General features: G+C 38.8%; 1 protein-coding gene across 1 annotated transcript in view; it reads right to left on the minus strand.

The window, feature by feature from the left end:
• Positions 1-306: 306 nt before the first annotated feature.
• LOC145988152 (uncharacterized) overlaps positions 307-17,596 on the minus strand; it is a 143,651-nt gene continuing 126,361 nt past the window's right edge. Inside the window, exons 5-6 of the mRNA XM_083122983.1 lie at positions 4,157-4,215; positions 307-468 (exon numbers count right to left, since the gene is read on the minus strand). Of these exons, the coding sequence (XP_082979109.1) occupies positions 307-468; positions 4,157-4,215 (221 nt within the window). The remainder of the gene's footprint in view (positions 469-4,156; positions 4,216-17,596) is intronic.

The following is a 17,596-nucleotide window of genomic DNA, read 5'->3' on the forward strand; positions in this document are numbered from 1 at the left end:
TTTTCTTGGTTTCAGTTAGGGCTAAATATTTTACTTTGGTGTTCTTCATTTCCTTTACTATTTCAACTTCTTTTCCATTAAGGCCTCTGATGCTCCAAGTTCCAAAAGTCGTATACCTTAGTCCTCGCCAATTGTCTTTCCTGTAGATCCGTCCGGCCAACTCTCTGTCTTTTCTTTTAATCATCTTTATTTAAGAAGTGTAGGTGATTGGCCTGCAGCTTCCTAGCATAGTGAAGGGGCTGCCTTCTTATTGCTGCTATGCCAGCAATGGGGTTTGGATGTTTCTCCCCTTTTCTTTTGTGGGCTCTATGCTCCAACCTCTACTTCCTTGGAGGACCTGGGATTTTCTGATAGGGATTTACTCCCCTTAGAAGCATCGGCTTCTCTATGCCTAAGAGTTCCTTCCACCCTTTGGTTTTCTGTTGGGGTGACTTTCCCTAGCCTTTGGAGATCCCTCTCCTCTCCTCCCTGCAAGGCAGCAGGGGCAGTGCTTATTTAATGCCGACACTTTCTCGCCATGTCGTAGTGCTGTTATAGCGCTTTCCTGGGATTTTATGAGGATGATCTTGCCATAATCCTTCCTCCCCAGACCTCAACAGCACTACCGCCTCGGTCCGGGACTGGTTATTTGGTATTTCCTTATTCGCAGCTAACCACCATATCTGATAGCCGTTCGCTATCCGCCACCTGCGACCCGCCACCTGCTGATGCTCGCCCTGGGCTGGTTAAATATACGTTGGAAAAACCTTCGCTGTTTCATTTCTCGTGAAGTTCTAGCCTGATTTGTATATCACTTCCCACCCCATTTCCTTTGAAATTTTTGCGTTGAATTCAATATGGCGGCCAACAATATCCCGAACCTGCGGTTGACACACGCAGCTAGAGATCTCCCTGTGCCTAACCTATTTCTTTCATGACAAGGATAACTCCTTAACCTTTTGTAGGGGGTGTTAAAGGACTTTTGACTCGTCATTGTTCATGTAATGAGGCTTTTGTCAGTCACATAGTTACACATATTATTTTGTACGAGTATCTTCTGATCCCATTGCAGTCCCAAAATGATTTGTTGATATGTTTTGGAGTATGGCTTTAGGGACCAAATATATTTTTTTCACGATTATTGGTGATAACATGTTTCGAGATATTCAAGGTCAAAGGTCAAGGTCACGTGACAAAATTATATTTTTATCCAAAGGTAGGCTTGTTATATATAACTGGAAATCTTGTTCAATTCCCTGTACAATAAGCTATATTTGAGCTTCCTAGGTGAAACATTGGCGGAGTTACAGCACATTTAGTATAGCTAAGTGGGCTCAAAAACGGCAATTTATGCAAACTTTGACCTTGAATAATTTAACAATTACGGGACGCACGAGACTAAAAATTTTCACAGTTACTACGTTCCAGGCATAGTTTCAAATCCCCAAATTTCATGAAAATCGGAGATGGTCAGGTTGGAAATTGCACATATCTGTGTTGATTTGGCATGGAATGACTCACAAGCATCTATTCAGGAACAAAACTCATTAATATGTTTTGAGCGATGTGTATTAATATGCGTAAGAAAAATGAATAATAATATTTAATTGTAATGTAGCCAAAATTAGCTACTATACAATGCTGCAAGGAAAAACATGAAAATTGAGAAATGATGTCAACCGTAGATTTGTTACAAATGAATATTAGATAAGAAATTATGTATTGCATGTAGATAGATGGTTGGTCAAAAATCATTAATCGACTAAAAATTCATTCATTTAAGGTATCTTGGATATTCGTGTTAGAGTTCTGAATATCCATTAGTATTCAGTAGAAATCCATTAGATTCCTTTTGGATATAAATATACTCTCTGTAAAGTATCCATTGGATTCTTCTTGAGTCTGAAATTAACGTTTTATTTTTCACTTTTGTGTATACGTTGGCTTTCAACGATAGATTTTATAGGATGTTATCTAGATTTTTTTATTTTATTTAGATATGCTCTGAATAAGAAAAATACATGTACTGGAGAGAAAGTGGGCACATTCTGCAAAATTTATTTCACATGATTTCAAAAATAACAACCCTCTCAATGGTCCAGACTGGGAATTAAAGTGTACTACAGAAGGTCTTAATCTGGGTACTTTTAACACATAACATGGATACGAAAACATTTTTTGTTTATTGACTGATTGATTGAGTTGGTGTTTTAAGTTCACTTTATTCAGAGTAAGAATAATCGGGACTGGTATTATGACAAAATTTGTCATGGCTGTAACATTTGTAAAGTGATTTAAGGCCGATTGTGCCGAAACTGCCGATAGATGGCATTTGAGTGTTAAATTTACCTTGAACCGAACATTAGTACAAAGATTTGACAATAGATGGCCTCAAGGTACTTTATGTGAAAATTAACACGAATGTTTGTATAAGTGTTATAAATAAAATTGTATTGTGTATACTACAAAAAATAATATTTAAATTAGATTATGAACATTTAAAATATATCGCAATTAGTAACTTGCATTTTGGTATTGCAACAAAAGAAAAACTTTCGTCAACGCCGGAAGAGGGCGCAATAAAAGTGAACTGGTTAGAGGAACGGGTCATCGCACCCGTTACCTGTGCATAAGCGGTGGATTGGAAAGAGAAGGAATCGGAATCGAGGTAACTGTTCAGGACTCGGTCCGGGAGAGGAAAGAATCTTGGTGGATATAAAAAGGAATTGGACCAAACATCAATGGAAATCGAAGATAATGGGAAGTGTTAAGTGAATCCATATGTCTTAAATTGTTCAGGAAGGACTGTTCGTCAAAAATCTCGATGAGTATGGATTCTCCATTGTGACAAAAGATGGATATTTTAAATTAAACATAACTGAAATTTCCCCGATGGCATCTGATCCGTAAGTACTGTTTTGATGTCATTCCTTGCATCTCAGTTACAAGAATGGGACGAATTGTGATCTACACCCAAATTTTTTCTCAAATATAATAATGCTAGCATCCGTGTGTCACAAATGGCCATAATTCGTGTTCTTTCTTTGTTTTAAGATTTGGCGGAAAACTTGGCGTCCGTGGCAGACATATTGGAAAAAAGTAAATAAGAACGTTGAGGAATTTTACTTACAGTCGTTAAAGAAGGTTAAAGGTCTCTGACGTATGTCTTTACGACAAACTTTGATGAATGTTTCAGTTTTGTTTTGTTTGGATAATACAATGCCGGTATTTGAAACCGTTAAAATATTTCGGTAGGAAAAATAATAATTTGTACTTGGCACCTGACCTGTAAGAAAATATTCATTGTCTAATACAAATTTGTTTGCATGCTATTGTAAATAAATAGTTGTAGTCAAAGCAGTATTTCTGACTCCAAATCAATATTATGTATCCAGGCATGTTTGATGTAATTTAAATGGTATCGTGTTAATAAGAATGTTTCTTTCAGGATGGAAAGGTTCATCTCGCTCTGGTCTCATAGGTCGATAAACTGAACTTCCATTTCAGCAAGGGTTTTATGTTAAATTCTACTGTTCTGGGTTGGGGTGTACGGAAAGCTAGCATACTCCCCCCCCCCCCTTTTCGGTTAAGCGAAATAGTTGAACTTCTTTGAGTTTACGAATTTCATCCATCAGTGTAGATTAATTGTTTTGTCTTTCTTTCTAAAAGCCTGCGGGAATTTAAGTTAAAGGTAAGGGCTAGCGGTGAGCTTAATTCATTCGCAGAGCTGTTCATTCTAACGGTTGGTCACCATATGTGTTATTTTTGGACGTTGATTTTTTTTTAACTTGGAGCTTTAAGGGTATGATCTCACGATAACAATCACAATGCTGCGTATCCGTGCGTTGCTTGACGGGTGAGTCCAAAGTGCGGTGGCTCTAAAATTTTAAGGAGAATATAGGTTTGGGAAATTTTGTAGTGCACTGCATGAGGATAAATAGGAACGGGAAAGTCTCGTCTACCTAGTCTCGTCATAGTATGTATGTACATAATACTTGTATTGTTTCTCATAATAACACATTTATTGTATATTATCTGTAAAGTTTCACTTGTGATATTTTCTATCTCTATGCCATGATATTTGTTTGCAGGAATAGTATTCGAGCACGTTTAGTGCCTGAAACCAAAACAATGATATTTACATAATTGAACATCTATAATTTCAAGTAAATTTTACATTACCCTCGTACGCGTCGAGACATTCCTTTCCATAAACATCACATATTGGTTGCCGATCTATAAGGAAAACACATCATTAAATTAATATTATTTATTTAATTTTCTAATAATCTGATAAATTGTAATCTACAAATTGTAATTTATTATGTGAGATAGATCTCAATAGGATGTTCATTTTAATTTAGCAGAAACCTATAGATCATGTCTTGCCTAAAATATTTCTTAGTATTTTCATAATACGAAAATGTTCTTCATATGTTGAATGCAACCTACATTTCTGGTTTCTAATTTTGTCTTTGAATTTTCATTGCATTTTTTAACATTTTTTTCTGAAAATAACACTTCTTGCACATAATTCTGATTACTATTTTCTTTCTTTGAAAATTGAAATTTGGTAGAATGTGTTAGAAGTTAATACACCTGTTTATGTCTCTTTCCCACATCATAGATTCTTGTATTGTTGTTTCCAACGTCTTTCGATGAAATTTCATACGATCCCAATTCTTGACAAGCAAATGGAACATACATTAAATTTCCAATGATGATCGGACACATTCTTACAATGTGCTTATCCGGAGCTAGTATAGTTTCAGTATGGTGTATGTCCTCCATTCGTTGCTAACACAACCTCTACCGTAAAGGAAGGCTTTCCACTAGGTTACGATAAGTATCGGCCAGTAGTCCCTTCTCATGCAAAATGGTGAACAGCGAGATACTGGTTGGCAGTTTGGCATGAATCGAAACTGGCGCTCTAACGCATCCCTAAGATGCTCATAAGGGTTGAAATCAGGGCTCTGAGATTGGCCAGTCTAGTTTATAGTCCAATATCGTCAAACAACTGTGTTAAGGTCTTTGCTTTATACACGGGCTTGTTTTCATGCTGGAAATTAGAAATGCTCCTTTAGAACTGTTTCAGCAAGGTGCAGAGCACGGAGTTGTATAATATTGCGCGACAGGCATCAGCGTTCAGAATGTCAACGGTCCAACACCATAACATGAAAAACAGTTTCATGCAGTGACTCCACCTCCGCAGAAATTCACGGAGGGGGCAATACACTCCTGTAAGAACAGCTCCCTGGGCATTCGCCACTAACCTACACGTTCAGACCGCCGCAACTTGTAGCATGATTCGTAACTCCACAGGATATTTTTGCATTATTCCAGCAGTGAAGACGTTCTATGCCATGTTGCGGGTAATAATCATTGGCTCATGTGCTGCAGCTCTACTATGGAGTACCATAATCACCACCTCTCGCCAGAGAGAGCCACTCCCCGATGCCATTCGGGAGTCTGTGGCCACAGTGTCCAATGAAGCTTCACCACACGTCGGAGAACTCGCAGATCCCTATCTGTCACTTTATTGACTCCCCGGTCGCGGTGGTGGTTTTGTCGCACCACACGTTTCCGTTTCTCGGCTACATCACTGACTCTTGTGCGTGGTATCTGAAACCTACCCAAAATCTCACGGATGGAATAACCGGTAGGCACAGATGATCATACACCGTTCAGCCTCTCGCAGCTCGCGTTGTACCCTCATTTTGACTTCTGACATACATGTCTACTGTCCTTCATGAGTCATTCTACAGCCGGATCAAAAATTGTAGATACTCGAGTTTGGACTCCAATTACAAATTAAACAGTAGACCTACATAAAAACAAGTTACATCAAAATTTAGCTTATTCAAATCTCCTTTAATCTATGCTAACCATTTTTTTTCGATTGTGCCTTCTAGTTTTTATAGTCCTGAGAACAAAAGAGAGTATGTTTTGTTTTGCAAACGATGGCTGTCTTTGAAATTCTGTAAATAAAAAAAAACTGGTTGTCCGATCGAGTAGAGGAGTATGGGGAATTCTGAGACATCCTAGTAATAGGATGATTAATATCAGGGCCTATTTTTGATTAAAATGAAGCTGTATTTTCTTATCTTCTGGTGGATTTAACTCATCTATAAGTGTAACAAATGGCTTAATTCTACGCTCATCATACTACGAGGTCTATATCATAGTACTAGAATGATTACATATCAGGATGATTAAAATGAAGCTAGTGGATTTAGCTAATCTATAAGTGTTACAATCCTGTGCTCATCCTACTATTAGATCCAAGGGGGCTTATACTGTGACCCTGTTGATTGGTAGGGTGTATATATATTAGTATGCCCCTTCCTCCCCTATTACAGATTTTGAGAACGGGAACATACACCCGTAAGTGAAATTCGGGAATGTCCGGAGAGCTGAGCTCTCTCTTTGATCGCGTGACGATCCAGCTCGCGTGACCGGTCGGTAAGAGTTGGCTGGTAGAGGAGAAACTCGTTCTCTGTAATGATATGTACGGGGATAATAAATCCACTGGCTGGGCTCTCTCGTAATTATATCTACACGGACTCAACTAGTTGCACGGGTAAATCGTAATAATATGTACGGGGACAGTGTTGGGAGCAGAAACAGTGGTACAGGTGCGTCTAGGCTAGACAGACTGTGTACCAGAATAGTCGGCCAAGACGAAACTGTGAGGACTCTGTTGCCTAAACACAAACAGAGTTTGTCAAAATTTTTGGCTTAAGTGAGTTTTTCTGCATAGTAACAGGTGTTCAGAAAGTAACTATGCAGTGCAATACACTAGGTATCTTTATTTGTTCGCAGGTCCGGTTCGATTGCAGACAACATCTTGTTTGTGCCAGCCATCATCAGCAGTGACATCAGTGATCCAGTGTACCAGTAATCATCAGCAGTGACATCAGAGATCCAGTGTTCCAGTCATCATCAGCAGAGACATCAGTGATCCAGGTCATCATGCTAACGATTGAACAAAGAGTGTTTCTCGTGGAGCACGTGTTCCGCAATGGAGACAAGTTTACCATAACAGTAGAAGCCGCATTTGCAGCAACGTTCCCAGGAGTGAAAGTGCCGAATTGAAATGCTGTTCGGAACCTCATCATCAAGTTTCGCGATACCGGAAGCGTTCATAATGCTCCAAAATCTGGCAGGCCATCCATATCCACATCCGAAGAGAATGTGTTGGAAGTGCAGGACATGATGCTGTAAAGTCCGAAGAAATCTGTTCGACGACTAGCTCAAGAGGCCCAAGTGTCCATTGGTTCCGCTCACAAGATTCTGCGGAAGTCCCTGCCCATTATCCGTACAAAATTTCGGTAGTGCATCAACTGAGAGACACCGATCACTCGGCGCGTGTGAGGTTTCGCAACTGGTTTCTGTCCTTCTTGCAGGACAATGGTGAGGGGATTCTTGACAAAACGTTTTTCACGGATGAGGCATGGTTTCATCTTTCTGGCTACGTTAATAGCCAGAACAGTCGTTTGTGGACTACGGAGAAACCGCATGAATTTAAGGTAGCACCACTGCATGATCAAAAAAGTTGGTGTTTGGTGCGCCGTCAGTCGTACACGCATCATTGGGCCAGTCTTCTTTCAGGTCACCATCAATGCAGAACGGTTCTGTACCTGCATTCTGGAGCCCTTCCTAAGGAAACTGAATGAGGACGAAATTGAGAATGCCTGGTTCCAACAGGATGGGGCGACTGCACATACCGCCCACACGTCGATGAACGTTTTACACGACATCTTCGGTGACCGCATCGTCTCTCGAGGACCCTGGACGACTTGACTCCACCGGATTACTTTCTGTGGGGTACGTTGAAGGGAAAGGCCTATGAAGGTAATCCGCACACCATACAGGAACTCCAAGATGCATTGACCCTTCACATTTGGAACATCACTCCCGATGTTATTCACAACGTCTTCCATAACTTTGCAGAAACGTGTGCAACTGTGTCGTCAAGTTCAAGGGACTCACTTCGAGCATCTCTTATAAATGCCATACATATGGTATTTACTTACTGAACCAATGTCTAGTACTGCATAGTTACTTAATGAACACCCTGTATTATGCCAGTGTTGTCTAGTAAATTAAGAGCTCATAGTTTGATTCCCTGTCTGTATTAAAATTGTTCTGAAACAGCAGTGTATTAATGTTGGGACCTACTAAATTAAGAGAGTTCTGGATTCGATTCTCGGCAACTGGGCTTAGGAGTTTGTGTATTAAGATTGTTCTGTGACTCGCTCATTCTTCACAAAATATACAAACGTCTTCTCTGCGATAAGAATAACACTACACAAATTGTTGTCGGGCAGGGGCTCATGGATTTCGCACACAATCTTGATATTAGTTCTTTCATTGACCACCACATTTGCTTTCATTTCGATGTGTTGGTGACAAACATAGATCTGTGCGCCTTGAATTCGCTGGGATTGTAGTATACATCTATGTTTCCCTCAGTCACTCTCTTGAATGCGGTGTATGCTTCATATAATTTGAGATAATCATCCTGTGCTATGTCAAGATTATAATTCTCGCGAGGGAAAATTTCATTGCGCCAACTTTTGAGATTGGCATTTTTTATTTTGCAATTGTCGGATTTGCTGGAATCTTTTTCCTGATTGTTCTCTCTCTGGGTCTGGAACAGCACAATTACGAAATCTGGCATATCATACTGTATACTACAGAATTGATTAATGGCATCAAATTTGTAATGCCTACCAGAGGCTGGTTGCTAGACACACTGGTATGGGCACTTGTCGATTTTTCAGAATATTTTCTTTGTATTCAAGTTCATAATTAGTTTCGTATTCCACTACTGGTATTCTCAGCCCCACGGTCTATATGATACACTTGGCTGCTTCGAATAGGCTTTTGGGGAGTGTTGTGCCGTCGGGGTTCAGGGTACTGTATCGCATGAGAGAATTGCTGTCATTGGCGGCTCTGAAAAAAGTAATCCTCAAACCCTCATTCCACATGATGTCCTTGTAGTCGGAAGAGAAACTCGGCAACATGCGCATACGAAACAGCACTGCGTGGCTCTTTGTCACTATTTTGGTTTCCGCTTCGAATCTCCTCGCCTGGTAATAGGTCGCATCTACTTTGGAAAATTTCAGTGTTCCTATGGCAGTAGAAGTGATGCCCGGATAGTCTAATCGATCTATCATTGTATGCTGTTTTCTGATTTCCACTTGAGAGAACAAGTGTGTCACAAAGTTATCTACTAGTTTTATGTTTGTACCGGGGAGAAAGGCCTTGTAGCTCTCATTTTTCACCACTTCTTATTTGATACACAGATCGGCCCTGTGAGGGTGAATAAAACCATCTCCAATTTGCACATCTATCTCTATTTGTCAATTAGGTTCGTTGAGATTGGAAAAAGTGCGGCGATGGGGAGGGAAAGACTGCAATTCGTAACTCTCGATATGCTCCATGCTATTGGTTATTTTATATATTAATTTTTATGATTACTGTTGTGGCAGCACCAGCACTTCTCCCTTTTCATGGATTACCACCAACTCTATGAAGTCTATGCAATTGTGGCATACTGAAATATAGATCGGTGACGAAGGTGTGTAAACGATCGGCTTCATGAACTCGAAATTAGGTTAGAAAGTCGCTATGATTCCAGTTTGTCCGTGACTACCTATGCCGCCATCGGATTTGGCAATCATCTCTTCTGCTACATTACAATGGATATTCAGAGTCTCTATGGCCAAGAATTTAGGAATATTGCCACCTATGTGTTTGATGCCGGGCTCGAGTTTGGTGTTGTTCTCGAAACACAGTAGCTTACCGACTGTATGCAAATCCACTGTTTCAGTTGCAGAAACCATTTCCACTCTGTGTGTAACGGGGGTTTTGTGATAGGAACACACCTCTCGGCAGTTGACCTTGTAATGTAGACAGATCGTACTGATCAGGAATGATAACAATTTTTTATTGCCTACTGCGATCCTATTATTGTTTTCTGTGATATTGGGAATAAGATACATACTGTAGAATTCTCGAAGAGCTATGGATGTAGGATAGATAATATCATCGTTTAAGCTGCGTTTCAATACCGAAGTCTTGCTGGTGAGATGGGAAACACCCATGATGCTTCAGATGTCACAGTGCTTTCTGGAAATCTTAGATGTTTGGGTTATTTATTCGAGATAGGAAGTCTAGCATAGAAACACATAGGTGGCTACAATTTAGATCCCCGAAACCCTGGATGCGCTCGTCACTATAATATAGATTAGGAGTATTGAGATAACTAACTAAACCCGATGGGGATATGCCACCGAAGGCTTGTTTGTAATAATATATCTAGTGTGAGTTGATGGTTTTTTAAAAAATCCGAATTTACTACTCCGCTTTATTATATGGTCCCTTCATGGGTAGTTTCATGACATGAAAACACCCCTAAAGTGTTTGATCCCCAGTAACTCGATCAAATTTTCAATTGCTTAGTTGGAGAACGGTTCTTTTTTATATTTTCTCTGAGCTTTGATGCCATTCTCTCCATTGCCAGATTGTGGGGCTTCTACCCCTACAGTTCGGCTTTGTTCTTTTTTGCATCAATGACTGTTTTTGCTATGGCAACGCTACTTCCTGCTAAACTCCTCACGACACCCAGAGCTGCTAGGATGGCGGGAATACTGAATATGAAACCACCGGTGTATTTCTTTCTTCTGAAACTCTGCAATTTTTCCAATGAGGTGTACTGATAGTTAATTTCATTCCATGACCCCTACTCAAACAGGAATTATTTTTCTCTTGTTTTTTGGTGAGGAGACTGTCTAGGGATCCTAGAGTTTTCAGATCCGGGTAAGATACTTGGTATACGATACCCTTGGGTTTCATGAGGATGGGTATTTATATATTTGGGATTTATTATAGTCCCCACCCCAATTTTGTTTCGTGTTCATGACGATGGTTGTAACTAGTGTTGCTGTTTTCTCACCTACTGAGGCATCTCTTCTGATCAGTCTTCCAAATGCCGCTTGTTCTAATTTTTGATCAGCTTCATGACGTGCACCGAGATCGGTGTGAGTAATGTAGGCAATATCATGGTCTTTAAAGCTGTATCCAAAGGATTGATTTCTGTCTCCTCTCTCCAGTCGCTGTTCTAGTTTGATCCCTGGACCACATTATTGGTAACCGGCTAAGTGCAGATAGAAAGGAAGTTTGTTGATGATGTCATTAACCAAACCCCAACCCTTCCAGAATTTTGGGGGTTGAGTATTGATAATTTTAATTAAGTATCCTATGCCGTTACTCTCATTTACAATAAAATTGGCTAGTTTGGCACTGATCATATTCACAATGTCCATTTTTTCATTATGGAAATTATTGTTGCCTGCATATTCCTCTCCTGCTATGACCAACAATCTATCTATGAGTTTTCTAACATCATCCACCCACACGAAAGTTTTGGATATAAAGTAATGTATTGTTTAATGCCACTACTGGTTTTGAGTTGGTTCCATATAGGTTTGATCAGATTCTTGTATTTGTCCTCACTCCTAGATTTAACTCGGTTCTGACTGGTATCATTGTTTTGGTACAGAGCATCAGACAGTTTCAAAATGTCTGTGTAACTATGATAATATTCATCTATTTAATCTCTGGGGTGTTTCTTAGTGATGAGTTCCCACAGTCCTACAGTGCCGGGATATATGGACCAGATATTTCTTCCACCCAAATTGATTTTCACATCATCCCCTTTAAATGCGACTCTAGATTTTCCAATTTTCCAAACCACTCCTTCTCTAGGTTCCATGGTTGGATACAATCGACACACCTCATCTTTGTAGAATTTCCCAGTACTCAGGTAATATCTCGCCAAGGGACCCAAGTCAATTTTCTCCGAAGTGGGTTCTCCTATGGCCTTAGGTGGTTGTTGGAGTACCAGAGGAGTGTGAATACTGGATAGTGGTGTAAGAAGAAAATCTGCGTAATTTCTAGCAGCAAGAGGTACAGTCAAGTTAGAAAAATCTGTCGCATGGAATTTTTCTCAGTCCAATCTCTTACGAAATTATGTTGGTAGCTATGAAACAAGGAAATGTTGTGAAATATACGATCCTCCAATCAGAGTAAAGTTCGATTCGGAAGAGCAGGAGGGTTGACTCACGGTCTTGTCCACAGGAAGTTCAACCAATGCAGCATTTTCAAACATGAGATAACGTCCCCATTGGTTAAATATTGTTTCAATAACACGAAACAGCAGAGAGATTGCTCAAAAGTTTACTTTGTCGCTTTAATTTCCTTTAATCGTTTCAAATTAGTATTAAATTCTCCCAATTATAATTCACGAACTCAATATATGTATTCATGTATGTGTTCGACAATCATAAATCACTCATTAGAACAATTTTTACATTGTTTTCACTACGTGAGATGACATTTCATTTATATTTACGATAAAATAGTGGTTTGGGTGTAATAACAGTTTTCATTAATTAATTTAGACATGCATTTTTATTTGTTGAGTTAATGATTAGGTTAATTCGTTACTTTTCGCGGAAAAAGGGAACCACAGCTGAAAGAAAATACGCAAATTGCATTATTCAGGTCAAGAGTTCGTTTTAACATCACTTCTTGCACACATAGTCTAATCACGACTCGGGATACATTTAAATTGGAATCTGAAACATTATGCAACCTGACTGGAACTCGGAAAAGGACACACTGATTACAAGACGTAGATACATTACCACTTGGTCTGGCGAACGCCAATAATAATGAGGGGTTGTGGGAGTGGGAGAGGGGTGACGGAAAGTAGAAAATAAATAGTATATTTGAGAGTATTTAATGTTATATTTATACACATACAAACCTAAGAAAATATTTATTTTGATACATGTGTGTGGGGGATGGGGAAGGGGGAAAAGAGGAACAGAAAGATACTGGAAGAGATATGGCGAAGAGGTGATTGTAGAAAATGTTTTATTTGACGTTCAGTACTAAAAACAATCAAATCAATAATGATTATCTTATAAATACTATATTTCATGTAAATTTGTTTTAGAAATGGGGGCAGAAAGCTGTTTGTTCAAGTTCAGTGCAGGATAACAAGTGGAGACACATAGCGGTTCGTATCTCACTTTAAACTGTAGGTCCAGGCTCGATTAGCCTATCGGTGTATATGGAGGACTTAGAATTCAGTAGGAAAATTACGTCGATCTAGTATTTTGGATATTAGATGCGTTGAGACCACTAAAATTACCAATTCTTATAATAAGAAACATGTCCTCATATTACCATTTTGAAAGAGAGAGAGTTAATTGTATAATCTTTCGTTGTTAATTTCAAAGAAGACTATTTCAAATAGTAACAATGGGAACGAATAAAGCTTACAAAAGGTTTTCGCCACCGTGGGGATTTGAACCTAAAACCATTAGAGTGACAACCCAGTGCGATAACCACTACCCCACGAGTTCGTTCCTTCATACGACTTGATTATAAGTTAAGACCTATTCTTTCAATGTGCATTAGAAATGTAATCCCCACACGCCTCTTTATTAAGAACACACCCAAACGCTCCTTTGTAGCAAATGAAATAAAGGTGGTATGAATGTCACAAAACATTTAAGCAAAATCTACTATATTTACGACGCAATCGTTTTACATGGAGAGGCTACAGCTTCGAAAATTGAGGTTGTGGTTTGACTGTAATTGTAGGATACCCCATAGTTATTGATAAATCAAGGCTCTAGTGTGCACTAGATTGGTTAATTTGTAGTGACAAGCTCAGGAATTTGTAAAAAGTTATGTGAATATAAAAATCTGTTAATGCTTATTTTTTAAACAGTGACCTCATATTTCAATATCTCTCTGTCCATCTCATTATCTCACTTAGGAACTAATTAGTATTGCAGGAGTCATACTGAAAGAATCTCACGTGACAATGACGAGAAATTAGATTTACGGAAGGAATAGTTTTCATATTTTAAAACCTCGAACGGCTTGGGATATCTCCGGACTGTCAATCTCCCTTCCACAATCCTATCTAGAGGTGTGGAAATCTTCAACTGGCAGCGAGGTGACGTTGGTCAGCACGTCGAACCCTCAGCCATTATAGAATATATCTGAAACCAGGTTACACCAGTCACTCATAGCTCCCCAATTTCCTCACGATGGTGGGTTGCTACCGTTCTTATACACATAACAGGCCGAGAACCAGGGCGTCTCGAATCCATGCCGTCCCGCTGCAGTCGGAGTCCAAAGCACAGAGTCTTAGACCGCACCGCTACGGAGGAGGAGAGTTTTCATATTTTGTTTTTTATTAATGTCGGCAATACATTAAATCTATTACTCACAAAAAATAGTTGAAAAAATAGCCGGTTCTATAAGAAATTGGAAATTCGACCTTCACTCAACTAGGCCGCTATTTTTAACAATTTCCCATTTTCTCACTCAATAACCTTCGTTGAACGTTTGTCTTAAGAGTCGTAAGCAATCTTGTAAACCTTATTAACCTATCTGCTATCTATTACAAATTTATTTTACAAGCTGTAGTTAGGGTGACCAAACACACACATTCAAAAAAGAGGACAGAGCAGGCGAAAAAGGAGGACAAAGCCATAAAAGGAGGACAAAGCCATAAAAGGAGGACACCGCCAAAAATGGCAAAACATTTGCCATTATTCATAACTTAATCAATATAAAAAATCTTACTAACATTTTGTTCACATATACTTTTCAGGTGATCTCTTTCAATTACTAACTCTTACCTTTAAGCAAAGGAAGAATCTTCTAATATGTTATTTAACAAATGACAAAGAATATCTAGAATTTGTAGCACAGAATTTTACTCTTTTTCTAATTCTTGGACATTATAATGTAATATACCAACAAGTGAATGCAAATGTAAGAAGAAAGATTCACTATAACGTATTTCCAAAAACCGAATTAAAATTTTGTGTAGTTTACATTGGGTAGAGAAATATGATTTTAATGCCACGAACATGTCTAGCTCTCTTTCAACAGCAGGGGAAAGTGACAGCCACCGTACACTTTATCTCATATTCGTTTCTTCCATCCTTTAAAAGCTGGATATTTTCTGGCACGATCATTGTTGAATTTACACTTTCGCTTCGTTATTTCATGAAAGAAAGTATTACTTAATGATCAAAATTCTCCCTACGCTTTTCTGTATCGCGTATGCATAACTCGAAAAGGAACTGGCCGACCTGCGTGACGGAGTGGTTAGCAAACCGCGCTACACAACGCCAACGGTCCCGGATTCGAATCCCGGCCTGGGCATGGGTGTTCCTTGTTCTTTGTGAGTGCCCATTTATCAAAATCATCATATCATCGTTCATCCTCATCTTCGCGATTAGCTAAAAGTGGCAGAAAAGCGAAGCAAAATAAACCAAATCAATCAATCGAAAAGGAACTGTTCAGAATACGTGCGTTTCAACCGTTTCAGAAGGCGAAGCAACGAGTTAGAATAATACTAACGACTAGGGTGAGGAATTTTGCCTATTTGCCTTTATAGTTCCTTTGTAGTAAAACATAAGCTTTAATGTCTAAAGTTCGTTTCATGGTGTTTCTAGTCGGAAAACGCATTTTAATAGTGCCTATAAATTCCTGTTTTGCTCTATTGTGCAAAAATATGACTCTTCTGCAACATTTGCACATTTCAGCTTTTTTTACGTTCCTTTGGCTTTCCCTACATTGAAGGATGAAAGGCTTTGTTTATGTCGTACTGACTGAAATCTGGTATTCGACAGATTTGAGGGTCTCAATTGGAACATTGTTTAAAATATTTTATTCTTACAATCCTATCATTCTAAAGAATGTTGGGATCTGAACCAGTTATTGTGCAATTAATTGCTTGGTGATGTAAGTTACTCATCATTCATCCTCTGATGAGAACATGACGAGTTAACGCTTGGCAATACGAAAGGTACAAATAAGATTAAGGAACTAAACTACAGAAAAGACAATGGTCACTCGTTGGGTTTTGTGAATCTTTGAACCTGAATCAAGCCTGGGTGTTAGGATAGTTACCTGTCTATCTCATGAATTATGATGAATCAAATATACGAAGTCCTCTGTTGGCTTCTCAATTGCTTGACCAGAGACTCACTTCTGCCCTACTCCTCTCCTAACCTCTTCTCCCTTCTCAACTCCAATCCAAAGTTCGTCCCTTCTCAGCTCGTCTCCCCTCTATATCACTAGGCCATGGAGCTCTTCCTCCATGCCGAATCGTTTTTATAATAGCCACTATGCAAACCGCCAACTCCATAGGCAGAAGAAACTACCTGTTTCCTGAATAGCTCAGGAGGTTTGCATAGCACAACACTGTGCATTGTTTATATGCCTCAGAGGCTGAGACAACTGAGAAAAACAAGTGAATGCCCTGGTCAACGTGAAGCATTCAAAGAGGCTTTATAAAATAAACATATAATCTTAGGGATTGATACGTTCTACCGCCGTGCAGAAAATTTTCCATGTTGAAAATTTAAAAGTCAAATCGCTAAGCTTGACATGACCCAGGTTTGCCAATTCCATATATTTTCTTAGAAAAACAAACATGCAAAATATAAAAACAACAAAACATAGCTTTCTCTTGTTTTGCTAACCACAAAAAAAATATTCCGTTACCTAAAACATTACAATCGATAATAACAAGTACGCTATCGATATGATATAAAAACAATATTATGTATCATTACATGATTGCTCATTCTTGCGGGTCGCGAGCGCTCGGTCGTTTGTCTTTTGTCCATCGCCAGCGCGATGGCAAAGCTTGGCTTCCAGCAAATGTCAACAAGGCAAATGGCCGACGTGTTTTCGCACGGAAAACCCTAGTTCAGAATGTTTCTATGGAATTGAGCCCAATGTGGACCCTTCAAATATGTTGTGAAAACTAACCAAGGTTTATACGTAAGTACACGAAAGCGTGGATTGTCACATATGTAAGTAAACTCGTAAATATGCATGTAGAACATATATTAGAAATAAACGTAAGATCTTGTATTGAATCTTAGGGTAGACAAGTGTTCGCAGTAAACTTATCACAATATACACATCTCATTGTTTCTGCATGTAGAAAAGCCTGGGTACACCAAAATGTAATACGTTTTGCTTAATTTATAGCCACTTCACTTATGACCAAACGAAAGGAAAAATATTGTTATGCACTGTTTATATCAAATCTTCCCTTCGTTGCAAGCCAAATAAGCCTCTTCAAATATATAAACTGTCAATGGCTATTTCGCTTATTCCTATGTATGAGTAGGAAGTATTCGATGCACGTAATTATTTACACTGAATAATAAAACTGTTTCAGGCAAAAAAACCTTGATAACCAAAATAACGTTCGATTTCCTTGACTATGTTATTATGTACACTGTAGTATAGCCTCGTAAATACTGATATATAACTGCACAAAGAAAAAATCTTGCAAGTGTCCAAAACTGTCTGCTCTGATTGAAAACATCAGAAAAATGTCCTGTGTACAAATGTGTCGCTTACTATGTTCCATCTTGATGAAACAAAAAATAACTGCTTGGAATAAACATATGCATAAAATATTGGCATAATAATTTAAATGTTCGAAAGTGCTGTAGGAATGCTTTGCTATTACTTGCATGTTCGTTTGGTT

The sequence above is a fragment of the Lepisma saccharinum genome, chromosome 5 (assembly GCF_977018435.1).
Source record: "Lepisma saccharinum chromosome 5, izLepSacc3.1, whole genome shotgun sequence".
NCBI classification, from domain to species: Eukaryota; Metazoa; Arthropoda; class Insecta; order Zygentoma; family Lepismatidae; genus Lepisma; species Lepisma saccharinum.